At 36.3% G+C, this 18,082-nt stretch overlaps 1 protein-coding gene across 1 annotated transcript in view; it reads right to left on the bottom strand.

The window, feature by feature from the left end:
* The window catches only part of SMG1 (SMG1 nonsense mediated mRNA decay associated PI3K related kinase), a 99,130-nt gene that overhangs the window by 63,312 nt on the left and 17,736 nt on the right, over positions 1-18,082 (bottom strand). Inside the window, exons 2-9 of the mRNA XM_052636319.1 lie at positions 9,825-9,988; positions 9,147-9,302; positions 6,802-6,938; positions 5,654-5,712; positions 4,253-4,466; positions 1,914-2,039; positions 1,443-1,515; positions 307-404 (exon numbers count right to left, since the gene is read on the bottom strand). Coding sequence (XP_052492279.1) covers positions 307-404; positions 1,443-1,515; positions 1,914-2,039; positions 4,253-4,466; positions 5,654-5,712; positions 6,802-6,938; positions 9,147-9,302; positions 9,825-9,988 — 1,027 coding nt within the window. The remainder of the gene's footprint in view (positions 1-306; positions 405-1,442; positions 1,516-1,913; positions 2,040-4,252; positions 4,467-5,653; positions 5,713-6,801; positions 6,939-9,146; positions 9,303-9,824; positions 9,989-18,082) is intronic.

The following is an 18,082-nucleotide window of genomic DNA, read 5'->3' as shown; positions in this document are numbered from 1 at the left end:
TCAATTCACAATATCAATTCACCTTTTTCATAACAAAAAATAAAAGTAAACTACAACTGAAGAAAATGTTTTTGGAAAATTACCAACCACGAAAATTATTTCAAGCTTTGGGAAATTAGGCCTGCAATCTTTCCAGTAATTCTGCTGGCAACCTAAAAGCATCTGAAGCAATGGTCTCATAACTTTTGCTTAAATGTCAGGTGATCAGAATTATTTTAAAATAAATGTAGCACTGCTTTAGATTTTTGTTTTTGCTTTTTGTCTTAAATGAAATTTTAGGAAATAACTTAGTTTTTATATACTCACCTCAGCATATGCCTCCATGTCCTCTAGAAACTGACCAAGAAGAGTGGTAGAAAATGCAAGGTCAGCTACCCAGAATGGCTCCAAACTCTGCAACCACCCTAGGAAGCACATAAGAAATTTTGAAAGAGTAGGAAAAAAAAATCTAGGTCCAAATTAAAAAATATTTAATAAGACACTTTTAAAAGGCTTTCAAGTTGCTCACTCTTGAAACAAGCCCTGTATCATAAAATTAGTACTATAAACTGATTTTTTTTTTTTTTGCTGTGCCGCATGGCTTGTGGGATCTCAGTTCCCATATCAAGGATCAAACCACTCTCCCATCCCTCTTTGCCCCGTGGAAGTGCAGAGTTCTAACCACTGGACCACCAGGGAAATTCCCATGAACTATTAAATATACTAATGATTAACAGCTACCTCTTTTAATGCTGCAGAAATAGAAATGCTACAGAAATTAAAATCTAATCGGTCCTTACACACATGGCTGAGACTATACTGCCCCAATCTAAGACCACACTGGTTTTCTCCTCCAGGGCCACACCTGGCCACTGAAAATGTACCTCCATCTCCGGGGGAGAAATGGGACCACTCGCCAGTGGAACTGAGAGAACTATTCTTACCTGTGTATCTTAACTTCAGAACTTTATTGTACCAAACAAGCTATGAAAAACTACAGCACCTGGAACAAGTTCAAGTGAGTCCTACTAGTCATTCATTTAACTTGAAAAAAAAGGTGGCTTTTTCCCACAATTTATGACAATCATCCAAATTAATCCATTTGTTTGACTGTTTAATCACTAGAAAAACAAAAAAAACCATAAATATCCAGGCTGTTCCTTCCACTCTACCCTTCAGAGTACTGCCACTATGGTATCTCTTGCAACCAACACATGCAACAAATGACTTGAGAGAAGTCATAGGTACAACACTACAATCTGCATTTACTCTCCCTACTTACTACAAAAGTACACATTTTTCCTTTGAAAAGATGTAGCTAACAAGTAATCTTCACCAAAATATTCTCTGAAGTAATTATTTTTCTTCTATTATCAAAAAAACTAGTATTAACAACTGGTCTTTGAGGAACCAACACTCCTTCCCACAATATTTAAATAACTGGTATATCCTGAGTGACTCACCAGACACCTGTTGTGTAAGTGAAGGTTTCTGAGTATGATCTATATGCCATCCAACTAATATATCAACTGTATCCTGGATGGAGACAAAGAAAAGGGGACTAATCATTTTAAGGTCTTACTGCTATTCCACCTGTGTGGACCATATAAGAGTAAGAGATTCTAGAACATCTTATATCCTACCTACTTGACATCATATTAACTTAAGAGGGGGGTGGGAGGGACATGGCAGGAGAATAATGGACCTTTGTTTGTGACATTGATGAAATATTTAAGTATCTTAAGCCACTAGTGTTGGCAAGTACAGATGGTATTTTTTATAAAACTGCATTACTGTATCATTCAATCCTGGCCCTTAAAACTGATTATACTCGAAGGAGCAGAAACTTTGTTTTCTATCTAATTTCTCAAGTCCTCATATATGCAGCCAATCCCTCAACCTATCATATGAAAAGAGGGGGTCAGGGAACTCACCCTAAAATTGGTGCTGAAAATATGAGGGTAACATCGAGCTACCAAAAGAATGCACTTAACACATTTGCAAAGTAATTCTGGTGTATCCACATTTTCAAGAATGGACTGCAGGCTGGTCATTACAAGCTGAAAAATAAAAGTTACAACCACGAACATTTAATAAAATAGGGAGAAAACAAGCAAATTAGGTTCATTATTTAATAGTGACATAGCAAAAACTGACTATGACATCAGAGGAAATAAACTCTGTAGTTTTAGTTTCCAAAATATTCGAAAACATTTCAATCCACTAAGATATTAAAGGCTGAAAAAAAATACTGTTTTTCCCTTCTTTAACATCTGTTAACATATTTCTAAGTAACATGTTTACTCTGTTACTAAGTGCTTTCTTCAATGTTATGGGTGTGATTAAAATTTCAAGAACAAAAACTAAGATGTATGATTTAAAAATTCAAAAGATAGAGCAAAAATGTTGTATAGTTTATACTTTAAGATATAAACAGTTGCTTCAAACTGGAATGATTTAGAGAAGATCAGCATGGCTCCAACACAAGAATGACATATCATGTTACCACTATACATGTGTACATATATATTAAATAAACACATGGCATACAACTTATAGAATATTTTACAGCTGAATTTTTTGTTAAAACCCATTCTTTCCCCAAAACGAAGGCTCTTCTCTACAAAAGAATTATATTATAAATATAGAAAAAATGCTAGAATGAGAAAACCACGATTTTTCAACAGCTAGTACTATAATCTATACAATGCACAGCATATGAATGAATGCTAAAATCGAGTTAAGTATTATGAAAAACAGGATATTCAGAAGGTCTCATGGCATTATGTACAGATTACTGACTAATTACAAAGGGAGAAAAACAAGCCTTCACAAAGAAAAACTCTGGTTGGTCTTCACCTTAACTAAGCAATGAAACTCTTCATCTAAGAGGTATGTAAACCTCAAGTTATGTACCTGCTAGCGTGACACAAAGCTAAGTATGAACCCATGAAGTATTCATGACCAAGCTGTGTGAACTGAATCTAACCAGAAAGGAATAATCAGACAAGCCCAAGAGGTAAAACATTCTCTACGAAAGAAGGGGGACAAAAAAAGTGCAGCAAATTGTTACGCTTAAAGAAAGATTAAAAGAGGCACACCACCATCTTCAAGAGATTAAAGATTCATCAAAAACATGAATCTTGACGGAATCTTGGGTAAGACAAAAGACATCTCAGTGGCAATAGCAAGATTTGAACATGGATTTTATCATGCAACAGAACTAATTTTCTTAGGTATGATTATAATATTGTTGTTATATAGAAGATTAGCCTTAATCTCTGGAGATGTATATGTATGCTCAAGTATCACAGGGTAAACCATCATGATGTAATTTATTTTCAAATGCTTCAACAAAAAAATCATGTCTGTGTGTGCATGTGTATAAAAACAACTGGAGCAAAATATTAATAAGTGACAAACCTAGGTAAAAGATATATAGGTGTTTACTGTACTAACCAATCTGTTTTCCTGTGGATTTAAATTTTTTCAAAATAAATAACTGGGGAAACATCCACTATATAAACTGTATGCAGAATAAGTCAAATTTGGTGTTATGCTCGTTAGTTACAAATAATTTTCTAAATCTTTCCCCAAATTCTTTTCATAACCTCTACAATTACAGGAAAATAAAAATTTTAAGACAGAATAGATTTCTCACATTTGTTTTTTTTACTAATTGGCCAAAATAAAACATAAGATCAACTTTTTAGGAAAAGGAAAAATAAAGACATCAAATATTACAAAACCATCAAATTCTAAATTTTTAAACAACAAACATTTAATTACTTATAACTTGGCTCAAAATTAAATTGGGAATCATCTTTTAATAATTCAGACACACAATTATTTTATATAACTTGGAATAATAATTTTTAACATATTATCAAACCTTAAAAAAAAACCCAAAGTAAGTTGTGATGTTTAATTTTTATCTCCCTCAAAAAATGTGAAGCCCCCTTTGACCTGGCTTTCCTCATGCAGCTCCAGTGTCTAAATCTGTAAATGATTCTAGTACTAGGCAAATTCAAAAGAAAGCTTCTAAAAAGTGAAGACATAAAATTTTAAGTAACTTATTTTAAATCTACCTATAAAGTGTATTCTTTATATTCTTTACTCAAATTCAGAAAGAGGAATTTTATTTACATTACATGTACTATCAGTAGATAACCCCTACCCTAAGATTCCTTTCTTTAAGCACTCCACCAAAGATGTGTTAAAGACACCATTCTTCCCAAGCACATCATCACTCCCCCATCCTCCATAGTCTTACCTGCATTACAGATGAAAAGGCTTTCTTTTCTCCTACAGTCTCTAGCGCTTTGTAGGTGGCACATAAGTAGAGGAGTTTAACTTCATCTTTTGCAGATGAGCTAAATTTGCTAAAAATCCACTTGAAGATCTTCTCAGCCTCATAGCTCAGAGATGCACAAAGAAGGCCAAGACAACAAGCTCCCTCCTGTCTCAACTCCTGAAGCAATTTGCTACTGTGTTTATTTTAATGCAAACAGAACAAAACAAACAAAATACACAAGAGGCTTAAGCTTTCAAAGATGACAAGAATAACATATCTTACAATAGAATGTGTTATATGATTTAATTTTTATTCAGACTACACAAAAGGTTTAAGTTTTATCCATTCTAAGTATTCTATCTTCTCTCTCATAGTACATTTGTTAAAACTTTAACTTTTATTTTAGAATCGATTATTTACAAATAATTTTTAAAAAAAGGTTTAAATATACTAAAATTCAGACTTCAAATTCCATCTCAAACTATATTAACTGATTCATAGAAAAACGCAGCAACAAATGATCAGACAAAGTGAAGTCACTCAGTCGTGTCCGACTCTTTGCGACCCTGTGGACTGTAGCTTGCCAGGCTCCTCTGTCCATGGGATTTTCCAGGCAAGAATACTGGAGTGGGTTGCACTTTCCTTCTCCAGGGGGTCTTCCCAATCCAGGGATCAGATAAAACTACTATACAAATAATTATATACCTTGTAATATTCAGTATCTGAGGACTATTAAATAGGGAACAGTAATAGTTGAATATAATAAACTTAGAAGATTAACACTGATTTAAGTATTATATTAATGAGTATACAAAGTAAAACCATCCAAAAGCAGTCAGATTGATGACGTACTGAGATGAGTTTTGGATGCTTTCCAACACTGCAAGTCTTTGGGAATCACCATATGAAGAAATGACTGCACACCTCTGGGGAACCCCAGCAGCCCTGGAGACTGGATGGCTTGAATCCACTGTTGCCCAAAGGACACACCCTTTCACCTCTACTCTCTAAGCAGTTTCAAAATGCTCTAGTTTACAAAAGTTAACTGGATGCATTCACGCTAACATTCAGAGTTTATGTCATTGTACAAGTCAGTGCTCAATTATTTAGTCATGTTGACAAGTTAAAATAAAGAATGGCTCTCCCTTTCAAGTGGGTTCCATTTGTGTGCGTGTGTGTGCTCATTTGCCTAAGTCCTGTCTCACTCTGCACCCCCACAGACTGTAACCTACCTGGATTCTATTTCAGTGATAATTAAGGTTTAAATACTTAACACAAAAAAAGATGGCAAGAGAACCCAGTGAAACATTAAATATGTTATAAATGAAGTCAATAAGCTTATCTTCCTGTATACTTTTTAAATTTCTCTTAATTTCTTACCTTTCATTAAGCACATCATGTACAGCAGCCAAGATATTATCCAACTGCTTAACTAGCACCTTAAAAAAAAATTAATAAACACTTCACATTTCTATACTTTTAAGAATAACATTATGTACTTTTTCTTACTTCTGGTTCCCTCCAAATTGTAACTGGACTACACACCTTACTTTTCTTATTATTCCCAAGTCCCAGTTATATCAGGAGGGTCATAAGTTTCCGTTCAGATTCTGAAAGAAATTTACCCATACGAAGTATACAGCCATGATCATCAATGGGGGAAAAAACCAACAACTCTTTTATTTACTCTGAAATGCATTTTCAAAAAGGTAAACTGATGGACAGAAGAGGAGGTAGAGACATATATGATAAAGTCATAAAGTGTTAAAGTGCTAATGACAGAATTTAGATGCTACGATACTCACTGTAAAATTCTTTCAATTTACTGTGTATATGAAATTTTTCATAATAAAATCATGCAGGGGGGCCTGGAAGAAACCTGATTTGAGCCAAATGTCATTTGACTCACTACAGCATTTTCATTAACTGTCTCCTGTTGTGTATCATGTTCTTAACAGTAGGAGACTTAGTTGTATGGCAAAGAAATTTGTAACTGCTCCTATACTTTATTCTTTTTTTCTGGCCAGGCCAACTAGCTTGCAGAATCTCAGTTCCCTAACCAGGGACTAAACTCAGGTCAAGGCAATGAAAGCCCAGAATACTAACCATTAGGCCACCAGGGAACTCCCTCCTGTACTTTAAAGAGTTTTTCCATTTATTTATCCCTGGCCAAACTTACCCATGAGCAAATTATGTACCTCCTACTCCAATTTAACTTATGAAAACAGAGAGATATTCTGTCCCAGAACACAGAATAAAAAAGTTCCAAGGACAACAGAATAAATATGTAAAAGGTCAAAACTACTTTATCACAGAAGGAACCAACACGGATCCAACATTTGTGGCTAAATTACACATTAGGGGCATTAAGTTCAAGATGATCATAATATAGGCCAAATAATCTGGAATTCCCTATTATTTTTCCTTAGAAGCAAACCTTTTCCCTTCTTAAACTACTTCAGATAACGTTATCTAGTGTACTAAGGATATGCAAAACTGATCAATATTTCCAAACATACTATACTGACCAGCTTATTTTCTGGTTGCTGAATAAATTCTTTCAACTGCTTTACAGTAGCCAGTCTTCGGTCTCTGTCATCTTCCCGGGTGATCCTCCGAAGAAGATTCGACAGTCGAGACTCATCAGAATAAGACATCGATCGCTCTGTGAACATAAACACTGAGGATGAATCAGCACAGAAACTTAAGAGCCCAAATATTTTAAAGTATATTAACAATCACAGTCCACCAGACAATTAAAGCTCAATAAACATAAGCCTTATAACACTTTTTTTTTTAACTACTTATTTTTAGCTGTGCTAGGTCTTTGTTGCCACAGGGGCTTTTTCTCTAGCTTCAGAGAACAGAGGCGACTCTTGAGCTGTGTGTGTGGGCCTCTCATTACAGTGGCCTCTCGGTGTGGAGCCTGGGCTTTAGGGGCACAAGTTTCAGTCGCTGTGGCATGTGGGCTCCACATGGGCTCAGCACTTGTGGCTCCCAGGCTCTGGAGCACAGGCTCAGCAGCTGTGGTGCAAGGGCTTAGTTGCTCCGCAGCACGTGGAATCTTACCAGACCAAGGATCAAATACATGTCTCCTGCACTAGCAGGTGGATTCTTCACCACTGAGCCACCAGGGAAGCCCAGCCGTAACACTTCTGTTCATCACTGTACACCCAGCCCCAGCAGACTATAAGGCAACAGGAGACCCCCCCAAAAAGATAAACCTACACAGATACCTCAATCCAGAGAACCAACCGACAGAGAAAAAAGAAAGGCTTAGAAATTATTCTCTTCAGATCTGTTCCAAACTGTTTTCAAAATCCAGGTAAAGAGCACAGGTAAGAAACTTCAACAGGTTTAGAGATAAAGTCACTATTAGCCAGAAAGAGATTACATGCTTCTCTTTCTCACCTAGGTCTCACACTGGAAGGGAGCCTCTTGTTACATCATCAGTTTCCTAGGACAAAGTTTTGGTGAACTGCAATCACACATTCAGTTCAACAATGTCTAATTACCACCTACCTTGTGAAAGGCATGCTGCCACAAGCGAAGTGGCAAATCAAAACTTTTCTTCCCTTTTTTAATGATAAGAACAAGCAGGAATGCTCAAACAATGTTGAATACTACTAACCAAGATGGCTTTAAATAAAGTGTTAAATTTTTCTTTATATTTTCAACTGTGCAATTCACCATAACTAATGAATGTACATTAACACAAACCACATTAAACAGTCTGACAGTTCCACTTCTAAGGAATGAAAGGAAAAGTGATAATAAAAGAAATTATAACATCTGAGAGAAGGAAGAAGGTTTTTTAAAAAGCCTAAGCCTATAGAGTCAGCAAGGATGACTACTAAAATGTCTTCAGGTTACTAGTCAAGAAATCTAGGCTGTATTTACAATGCTGCCACTAGCAAACTGTATAACTCCGCCTGCGAGGGGGAGCTAGACTAAATTAGCTTTAGAGTCACTTCCTAACTCTACCATACCTAACTCTTAAGACTTCAAATACTATTGTAAAGTAATTAGCCTCCAATTAAAATAAATAAATTTAAATTAAAAAAAATTTGAACAATGAAAAATTAAAAAAAGACTTCAAATACTTTTAAGAGACATTTCAGCCTATGACTTAGTCATTCCACATTAGAAAAATTTACCTAAAAGAAATCACTTCTTTTTTTTTAAAGCTGCATGCAAAATAAAAAACCTCTATACAAAAATGTTCACCAAGACACACAACACACACACACACACTCCTCATTGGGAAAAAATGGTTATAAAGTAAAGGTCCAAACAGTAATTATATCCAACAAAGAGTATAAATCAGAAATCTTGACTTCTTAATCAGCTTTACCAATAAAATAAATTTCTCTTTCGGAAAAAAGACCATTACCTCTAATCCTATGAATGTTCAAGACACTTTACCCATTCAGTGAGGCTTGTGTTATAAAGCAAGAAGCAGTAACTGTGTGTTTAACTTTAGAAAAGGGCCCAGTCCCTTTACTAGAGTTAAACAGAACTCTAGAACTCTAGGGGCCTCCCTCACCCTAGAGTTGAAGGACTTGCTGCAGAAGAGTCTATTACACACTATATGTTCAATATCTACTGTAACCAGGAAAATCCTTTCTTAAAAATCTTATCCAGTCTAATTTTAAGAGAATTCTTTTTAAAAGTATTAAAAACCTTTCTGGTAGAAATTTACGTTAGGGAGCGGTTGAGAGGAAAAAGAATGCAAATAATTATCACCATCACATGTTTCTCAACTCAGTAAGCTGACCAAGCCACAGATGCGCAAGGCACTGGCATGAGACAAGGCATTTAGGAGACGTCTCAGTGGAGGCATGTGCAATGGTCCCAGGTCACCCAGTCTTACCCTGTGATTTCCTCATGTCTTTGATGGCTAACGCACGACTGCCATGCTGAATACTGGTAAACTCAGGGCTGGTCACATTGTTAACCCTCAGCTCTTGCCCCAACGACTTCCGACCATAAGTATTTTCCCCAGATCCTCCATTGACACTGTAGCCACCTAAAAAACAGCAACATTTACGTTATTTCAACGGGCTCTTTGTTTCACTCCATCAATTCCTGATAGTTCAGGTCCTTCTGACTCAATCTGCAGCTCAACCAGCCTTTGCTTCTACTCTTTCTCTGTGATGCATGCCTTGATTTCATTTTGTTATCTTCGGTGGAAGATCAGATTTTGCACTTGAAAACTTTTTAGAAGTCCAGAGGAGAGACAGTAGTCAGGAAAGACTTCAGCCTCAGTGATAATACTGTATTTTGGGGGCAAGAAAATTGTACTTATGTATTTTACTGCATGTGTAAAAAGTATATTTAAATTTATAATTAAGGGATAAACTTTCAAAAAAATGTTTCAAGAACAGCACTGTGTTTAATAATTATATTTTAAACATATTAGAAGAAAAGAAGGGGAGAGAGGGAAAGAAAGGGAAGGAGGAGGAAAAGGAGATGTAGGTAGGTTAAAACACACACACACACACACACACACAAGCATGCCTCTGGCAACAAGGAAATATATAATATATACCCTTTTCGTCATTCTGTATGTCAGCATGGATTCTGGTATCATCATGTCTTTGCCGAGACACCACAGCTGAATTTGAAGGCTGCAGTCCATAAGAGGAAGACCCACCCCTATCTCTGGATGAAGAGTATTTTAAATTATCTGGGTCGGCTGATGCACTATCAGTTCTGCAAAGAGAGAAGGGTATAAAGTTACATCTGTAAACAAACATTTTGATAACCCAAATCGTAAATCTTTCTTCTATACAAGCCTCTATCTTCTCATTGCTATTATACAAAAGCACTCCAACATCTAATAAGAAGTCTTTCAACTAGGAAGAGATTGTCAATGGGTGAAACACCAGCTTTTCAGTCCCTTCTACTATCTAAAGATTCATTCAGAAATATGAATAACTTCCAGGAATAGGGTGGCCAACTCAACACCTAAACTGGTTTTAGCACTGAAAGTTCCATGTCCTATGAACTCCCTTAGTCCCAGGAAAACTGAGGTAGCTGGTCACCATGGTGGTCCGGGGTTCTTTACATGTAACTTGATAAAAGCAATAGTTGTTTCTAAATCGCCTTCTCTCATAAGAAGGTTAACCAGTGGAAAATTACTCTTCTCAGTCATAAAAATAAAAAACACTGGCAACATGTCAGGCAGGAACAAAGTGTTACCAAATTATTTTTAAACTACTGCCTAACGGCAATGTGGTACTCTGTCTCTCTCACCTAAATTCGTAACTTGATTATTTGGTGGCAAAATAGATTACAGCACGAAATCTGAAAGCATGCTCAGTAGGATATTAGGGAAGAACACAGCTGAAAAATAAGATTATTTTAATGTATGGTAGGTAATACTAAGGACCTCATTATTAATAGATATTCTTTATATAAGCAATATCTATTAATAATAAAGACTGAGTCAATTAAAAAAAATCTATTAAAATTATAAAAAGTAAGGAAAATAAAAGCAAGGTATCCAAGGAATCCAATAAAGTTGAAGGTTGCAGTCAATAATCTATTTAAAATTCAAATGCTACCTAGAATAATCCCAGATATCTGGATATTAATAAACAAGTGGCACAGCCCCAAGGTAAAATCAGTATGCTTATCTAAGGATCATCTCTACGCCACAATGGCCCTATCAGTAAAATGGGAAGCTAAACTCTATAATTTCTCATGAACCTTATTCTTTCTTCAATCAACTACCAAGAAATAAGGTATCATGGCAACATACGAAAAATATGAAGAAAAATGCTCCTCTAATACTGATATTTCTTCGGAGAGGAACGACCTTCTTGGGGAAAAAATAAATCATTCTTATGGCACTTACTAAAACACCTTCTGCACCATAATTTTTTGGTGACATTATCTGGGGATATTAAGGACACTGGCAAGAGCAGAAACTTAGCTGTTTCTCAACCCCATTCCCCTCCCCATGTATAAAAAAGGACACAGTGTCTGTGTATTTTATCTGGAGTTTATCATCCTTTCCTTGTCCCCACGCACAAGAATACGAAATATGAAAAAGTTGCATAGGCTCAGACATCCTGATCTGAACCTATTGCAACCACTGTTACTATAGAATGTAGACAAACAGTTTCAATTAAAATTGGACACCTCCATGGCACACAAGTCTAAATTATTCCTAAAGGCTCTGAATCTGAAACTTTATAAAAATTCATAATGCTAGCACACTAACTAAACATATAACTAAGGTTCCTTAATGCAGGATATTCTTCAAACATTCAGAGTTCACTCAACAAAGCTTAGAACTTCCAACATATGAAAAAATAAAATCAATGGAATTTTTTAAAAATGTATGAGGATATTTTCTAAGTGTAGTAAGTCTACAAGCATTTAAATGCCTTTACCACTAAATGAAGCATAAGAACTCCTTAAAACTTACATAATGACCTGCCCCATGTATCTAAAAGTAGCATACTCAATGAGCACCTATAATAAACTATAACATACCATTTCTAAAAGGGAATTGAAAAATAAGAGAATCTATAAGCTTTAATGATTTGGGCATAGTTTAAACTTGTCTGTATGTATGGCACCTAACACAACCTCGAAAAGCAAACTGTTAGCAAATGAATTAATAAAACAATTCTGAAACATCAAGATAATTAAAGTCTTATCAATATTTAAATAAATATTAAAATACTCTGGGTTTCTAGTGTCCATTATGCTTAATATAGATTACATACACTACTCTTACTATGAAGTTAGATATTTGTATCTTTTTCTGGTGATACAGCAGTAAACACAAAGTAATAGAGAATATGGGTTAAAAAAAGATCTAGGCTCAAATCTTAGCTCCAGCACTGGAAAGGCACATGTGACTCTGCACAAGGAAGATAACTTAAAGCCTCTGATGTCTGTTGCATAAAATGGGGATAATACCTATAGATTATGTGATGTTTTTATAAGACTTATGAAAGATAACAAGTTCTTAAATACTTAGCTTACAAGGTACACTCAAAGTCAGTAGGTCCATAATACTAAATATAGTCAAGGTTTCCAGTGTAACAGATAAATATTAATCATTAATGAACATATGAATACAATCGAAACAAGTTTTTATACTCAGTATACAAAAACTGATTTTAACTTCCTCATTGAAAAAATTAAGCCATCTACTGCTACCAAGAAAAGAAATCCATTTCTACTTAGGAATCACATAAAACTAAACAAACAAAAAAACAGAACAAATCTCCCAATCTGTTAGAAATAAAATCTCATTAGTATATACACAGAGTATATACACAAATAAACACAGAGACTTTTCTCCCCAGAATTTGAGTTTTCGGAAATATAATGAATAATTCACTAGAGTAGAACTACTGTCTCAGAAATGTCTAAAAACTCTCTGGTTTCCAGGTTCTTTTAATAGAAACCGATCAAACTACTAACCAGAATGCAAGTTATAGAGATATTCTGAACCCAAAGACACAAAATGGTTCAGCATTTATATGAAATCTTTCTTTTTGTAAGATCTAGACAGCTTAGTTCTCAAAAAGTCAGTATCAGGCAGTTAGCATCAACAAGATCATCCCAGTCCAATAAATAGAAAACTGTTAAGAATGGAAATAAGCACTTAAAATGAGGCAATCAAAGGGCACTAAAAAGAAAATGCAGATTGATCTCAAAGAGGCAGGCATAAATGTTAAGCTAGTTGTAAGGGCTGAAAAAACTATCATCTGCCAGAATTAGTATCTCAACTTAGTGATAAAAGAAAATGTATTTATTAAGACTAAGTATCCTAGCTAGGACCCCAAAATACCTCCACAGCCCTTTTAATACTCTAAAAATATTATGGAGAGAGAGAGGGAAAAAAAAAGAAATGCATAAATTCCCCAAAATGATTAAACTGAAGTTAAAGCCTGATGCACATGCCACATGAGAGGTAAGTTTCTAAAGCTCATACCTCAAAAATCGCATACTGTATAATATGGAGCCTTTGTGATGTTTTTGCATCAAGTCAATCTGTAAGACAGTAGTTACAATATTAGTGAGGACACTGGGTTAAAACATTTGTTTTCCAAACATGAAGCAAATATCACTCATGGGTTAGGTGCTTTTAGTCGCACTATGGCGTTCTAGGGTTCATATGCTGAAGCAAAAACAAACGGAATGCCACACTCTGCCTTAGAGGACAGAGGCTTGAGGTGGCAGAGAAAAAATTTTTAGAACCAAAGAGAATTTAAATGTTAACTATAACATACAAATCACATGCAAATACAGTTACCACTCATTTTAGTTGCCTATTATCAATATACAGAAGATGTAATAAATCAGAGAGATTATTCATTTTCACTGACCCCAGCCCTGAGATCTCACATCAACAACCTACCGAGTGTTAGGGCCAGTATGTCACCCCTAAATGTGGTTCTATAGTCCAGTTCTTGTAAGCATCATGAAAAGCAACTAAGGAGGGGGCGGAAATCAGCCTGGAAAGGTGAAGTCAGGGAATTCTCTATCAGAAAACATCTCCATAAAGCACCCCAAAATGACTTGATGCAAACACCACACCTAGTGGTGCCACCAGAACAAGCATGACATTGCTTCAAGTTGCTTTTAACTCGGCTTATTAAGGGACTTCACTCGAATGGTGAGATCTAATTTGTAGTAAGGATCAAATAGGAAATGAGATCTGCACTAAAGCCACTGAGGTGGGAATGCGTTAGTTCTCTGAAGCAGTGGCACTCAAAAGACAGAGAGCATCACTATCACAAAGAAGTTGCAGAATATGCTGTTTTTCATACTAACAGTTCATAGCACCAAAAATTTACCTTTTAAAAATAAATTCAAGGTTATCCCTGTGATGTCTCTTACTCACCTGGATTCAGACATACTTTCAAAAAAGTGTGAGAGAAAAGACGAAACTATGCATAACTCTGAGACTTCAGTACATCACACTTTCACATGAGAGACAATGCTCTGAAATATGAATCTGTGGCTAAAAAATTAAGTTGGGAGGCTCAGGGACTTCATTATATGAAATGCCACAGGAGAAAATAGTAAGTTCAAATTTAATAAAACAGAATTGAACCATCATGCCAAAATGAAAAATTATAAATGAGTTTACCTCAGTTTTACCATAATGAAATATTAACAGTTAATATTTCTTGATGAAACGTCCTTAGGTACTTAATAAGAATTAAGTATTAAATACCAAATTTTAATTACCTATTTATGGGTTCTTTAGTAATCAACTTTTAATATCAATCAAACCTTAATTAGTTTTTGCAGTCTCAAAATACAAAAATATATTTAAATACTCTCGTAAAAGTGTAAAGAATTTCACCTTGCCCAAAGAGAGGCCTGACCTTACCCCTCAACTGCTGGAAGAAGTCTAAACACTTGGAATATAATGCCTAATAAGAGTGTCCCTGTCCACCTGGAAACTTTGGGTCACACCAGAAGGTAAAACTATGGGATTTACGGTGAGGCCTTTGAATCACATGGATCAACTCAACCTTTAGTAGGGCTGAAAACCTAAGTTCATGCATGTGGGCAATTGATCATGGACCCCATGAGAACTCTGGACACCAAGGTTGGGTTGGGCTTCCATGTTTGGTAACATTCCATATGTATTATCACAAATCAATACCAGGAAACAGGGAGAAGCTCTGAGTTTGGAAGTAACTGAGACTCTGCCCTATGTACCTTTACCCTTGGTTGATTTTAATCTGTATCCTTTAGCTGCAATAAATTGCAACCATGAGTATAACAGCTTTCAACGAGTCTTTAAGCCCTTCTAGTGAATTATCCAACCCAAGGGTGGTCTAGAGGACCCCCAAACTTGCAACTGCTATCAGAAGTAAGGGTGGTCTTATGGACATGTTCCTTCTAACTCTGTACCTATACTTAAAATCACTGAATATACTCTAATGAAAAATTTAAAAGGTTGTAAATTTTGGTTTTATGTAATATCTTTAGCAAAACATAGTTTTCAACTTCAATATAGTTTATATCCCTTCCAAGGAATCTCAAACACCATCTATTTGACAGACCTCTAAACCATATTAACTAAAAAGGACAAAGTGAGTAACTACGGGGGTGCCCATTAGAGTTCAGCCTTTGCTTCCCGTGCATCTACGCTGTCTTCAGTGTAAACATTGTTGAATATGCCACTCCTGTGTAGCTCTCTGCCTGCAACGGAGTCTTCAATGCTGCCCATGACTCCCTGGCTGGGGTTCTCTGCTTTTCCAAAACAGCTGTCAAACTTTCTGCACCTTTCTCTTTCCCCCAGTACCACCGCTGATAAAGATTCCATGAGTGACCTAAAGCAGCACAGCTAATTAGCTATTCACATTTCCTCTGTACCACTATAAAGGTTTTTAGTAACTTTAACTCCTGTGACTTTCTCTACTTTTCCCAATCCAAGTACCTTCTTTTGAACTTCCTTCTTTAATCAGTTTAGATTTCATGGTCTTTCATTTCAATAACTCTTCCTTTAACTCCCCTTAATATTTCCCTCACACCTACCTGGCAAAATCCTAATCCTGCATATATCCAATTATCAATTACCCATCATCCATCAGTAAGTACCACATTCCTAGGTTCTTTCATCTTCCACAGGCACTATCTGTTCCCCATTCTCTTCAGATTCCAAACACTCTCCTAAATTCCCTACTCCCTCTCTCCTTACTTCTCTAACATTCTCTCTACTTGACCAAGAGGAAAAATAAAGATACAATAACACATAGGCACCCAACTCTAGAACTTTATGGGATTCCATCTATTTCTACCTTCTCGTAACTTTTCAAATAATCTTTCTCCTGTGGACTCTACCTTTTCCACCAAACTGAATCTTCTTAAACATGTAAAATTTTCTAATATCTCCCACTTAAAAATATAAAAACAAATTAAAAACACATACACACACACAGAAAAACCCCATCAATCCCACATCCCTCCAACCAACCAATTTGCCTTTGCTCTTTGCAACCAAACAAAATCGTCTCTCCTCCCCATATTATTTCTTTACCTCTATTAGCTCCTCTGTCTACACCAATCCGACTTCTGTTCTATCACTTTTGGCAAAACCAACTAAGACCTCCAGGTTGCTAAAAGCAAGATATATTTCAGGTTGCTCCTTACTCATCCTTTCAAAGCAGGCTTTCACAAGGCTGCTGAGCAGGGCTGATCAGGCTATAGCCTGCACAAAGGTGCCTTAGAGAGGAATGAAGTGGGCTGAATGAAAACTTCTTTTAAAAATCCTTACAGTAACCCAGGGTCAGATCCTGATAATTCAAAGTAACTAGATTCTTTCCTCCCTTTGGCTTATAGGATGTTATATTCTGTATTTCTTTCTACCTTTCCACTTCTGCTTTTTCAGGCACCTCTGAAGGCTTACTCAGCCTCTTCTACCAAACCACTAAGCCTGGGAATTTCTCAAAGCTTGACCACAGGCCTTCTATTCATCTCTTCTGCAAACTATGCTGATGGCAATACTTATCACCTGCATGACATTGATTTCCAAATCTAGGCCTCCATCAAAGATGTGCACTCTGAGATCCAGACCTATATACCCAAGTATTTAACAAAACAAACAAAAAAAAGCACTTTTAATGTTCTAATGCTTCAAACACAACAACTGGCTCGTTTCTTCCCAGAACTCCCACTTTAATAAATGTGGGCATTTTCCAACAAATGGCACTATTTGGTCAAACAGACATATTACACTGGTGCAAAAGAAATTGTAGTTTCACATTGTTGAACTTGGCCATTTGATAGTGGAAAACATTCTTAAATGTAGTTATGTTATACATCATTTTAAAGCACATTTCTCGCTTTATGATTTTTTGCTAATGACTTATTACTAGCTGTTTCAGCTCAGTTCAGTTGTTCAGTCATGTCTGAGTCTTTGCAACCCCACGGACTGCAGCACACCAGGCTTCCCAGTCCATCAACAACTCCCGGAACTTGCTCAAACTCATGTCCATCAAGTCAGTGATGCCATCCAATCATCTCATCCTCTGTCATCCCCTTCTCCTCCTGCCTTCAATCTTTCCCAGCCGTCAGGGTCTTTTCCAATGAGTCAGTACTTCGCATCAAGTGGCCAAAGTAGACACAAACTAGCTGTTTATACTTATTTTAGACTAGGGAAATGATGTTAGACAAAAAGCAAATCCAAGTGATTTTCTTACTCGAGTTCAAAATGTGCCATAAAGCAGCGGAGGCATCCCACCATCAACACATTTGGACCAGGAACTGCTAATGAACATATAGTGCAGTGGTGGTTCAAAACTTTTGCAAAGGAGACCAGAGCCTTGAAGATGAAGAGTGCAATGGCCAGCCACCAGAAGTTGACAAAGAACCACTCAGAAGATCATCAAAGCTGATCCTCTTACAACTACACAAGAAGCTGCCAAAGAACTCAACATCGACCATCCTACAGTCATTGGCATTTGAAGCAAACTGGAAAGGTGAAAAAGCTCAGTGGATGTCGCATAAGCTGACCAAAGATTTTTTTAAAACTGTCATTTTGAAGTGTCATCTTTTATTCTACGCAACAATGAACCATTTCTCGATCGGACTGGGACGTGTGATGCAAAGTGGATTTTATACGACAACCAGCAATGACCAGCTTAGTGGCTGAACCTAGAGAAAGCTCCAAAGCACTTTCCAAAGCCAAACATGAACCAAAAAATGTCATGGTCACTGCTTGGTGGTCTGCTGCGAGTATGATCCACTACAGTTTTCTGAATCCCAGCAAAACCATTGTATCTGAGAGTACGCTCAGCAAATTGATGAGATGCACCAAAT

Source organism: Budorcas taxicolor, chromosome 2, assembly GCF_023091745.1.
Source record: "Budorcas taxicolor isolate Tak-1 chromosome 2, Takin1.1, whole genome shotgun sequence".
Lineage (NCBI taxonomy): Eukaryota > Metazoa > Chordata > Mammalia > Artiodactyla > Bovidae > Budorcas > Budorcas taxicolor.
This window is presented reverse-complemented; position numbering and strand designations above follow the sequence as displayed.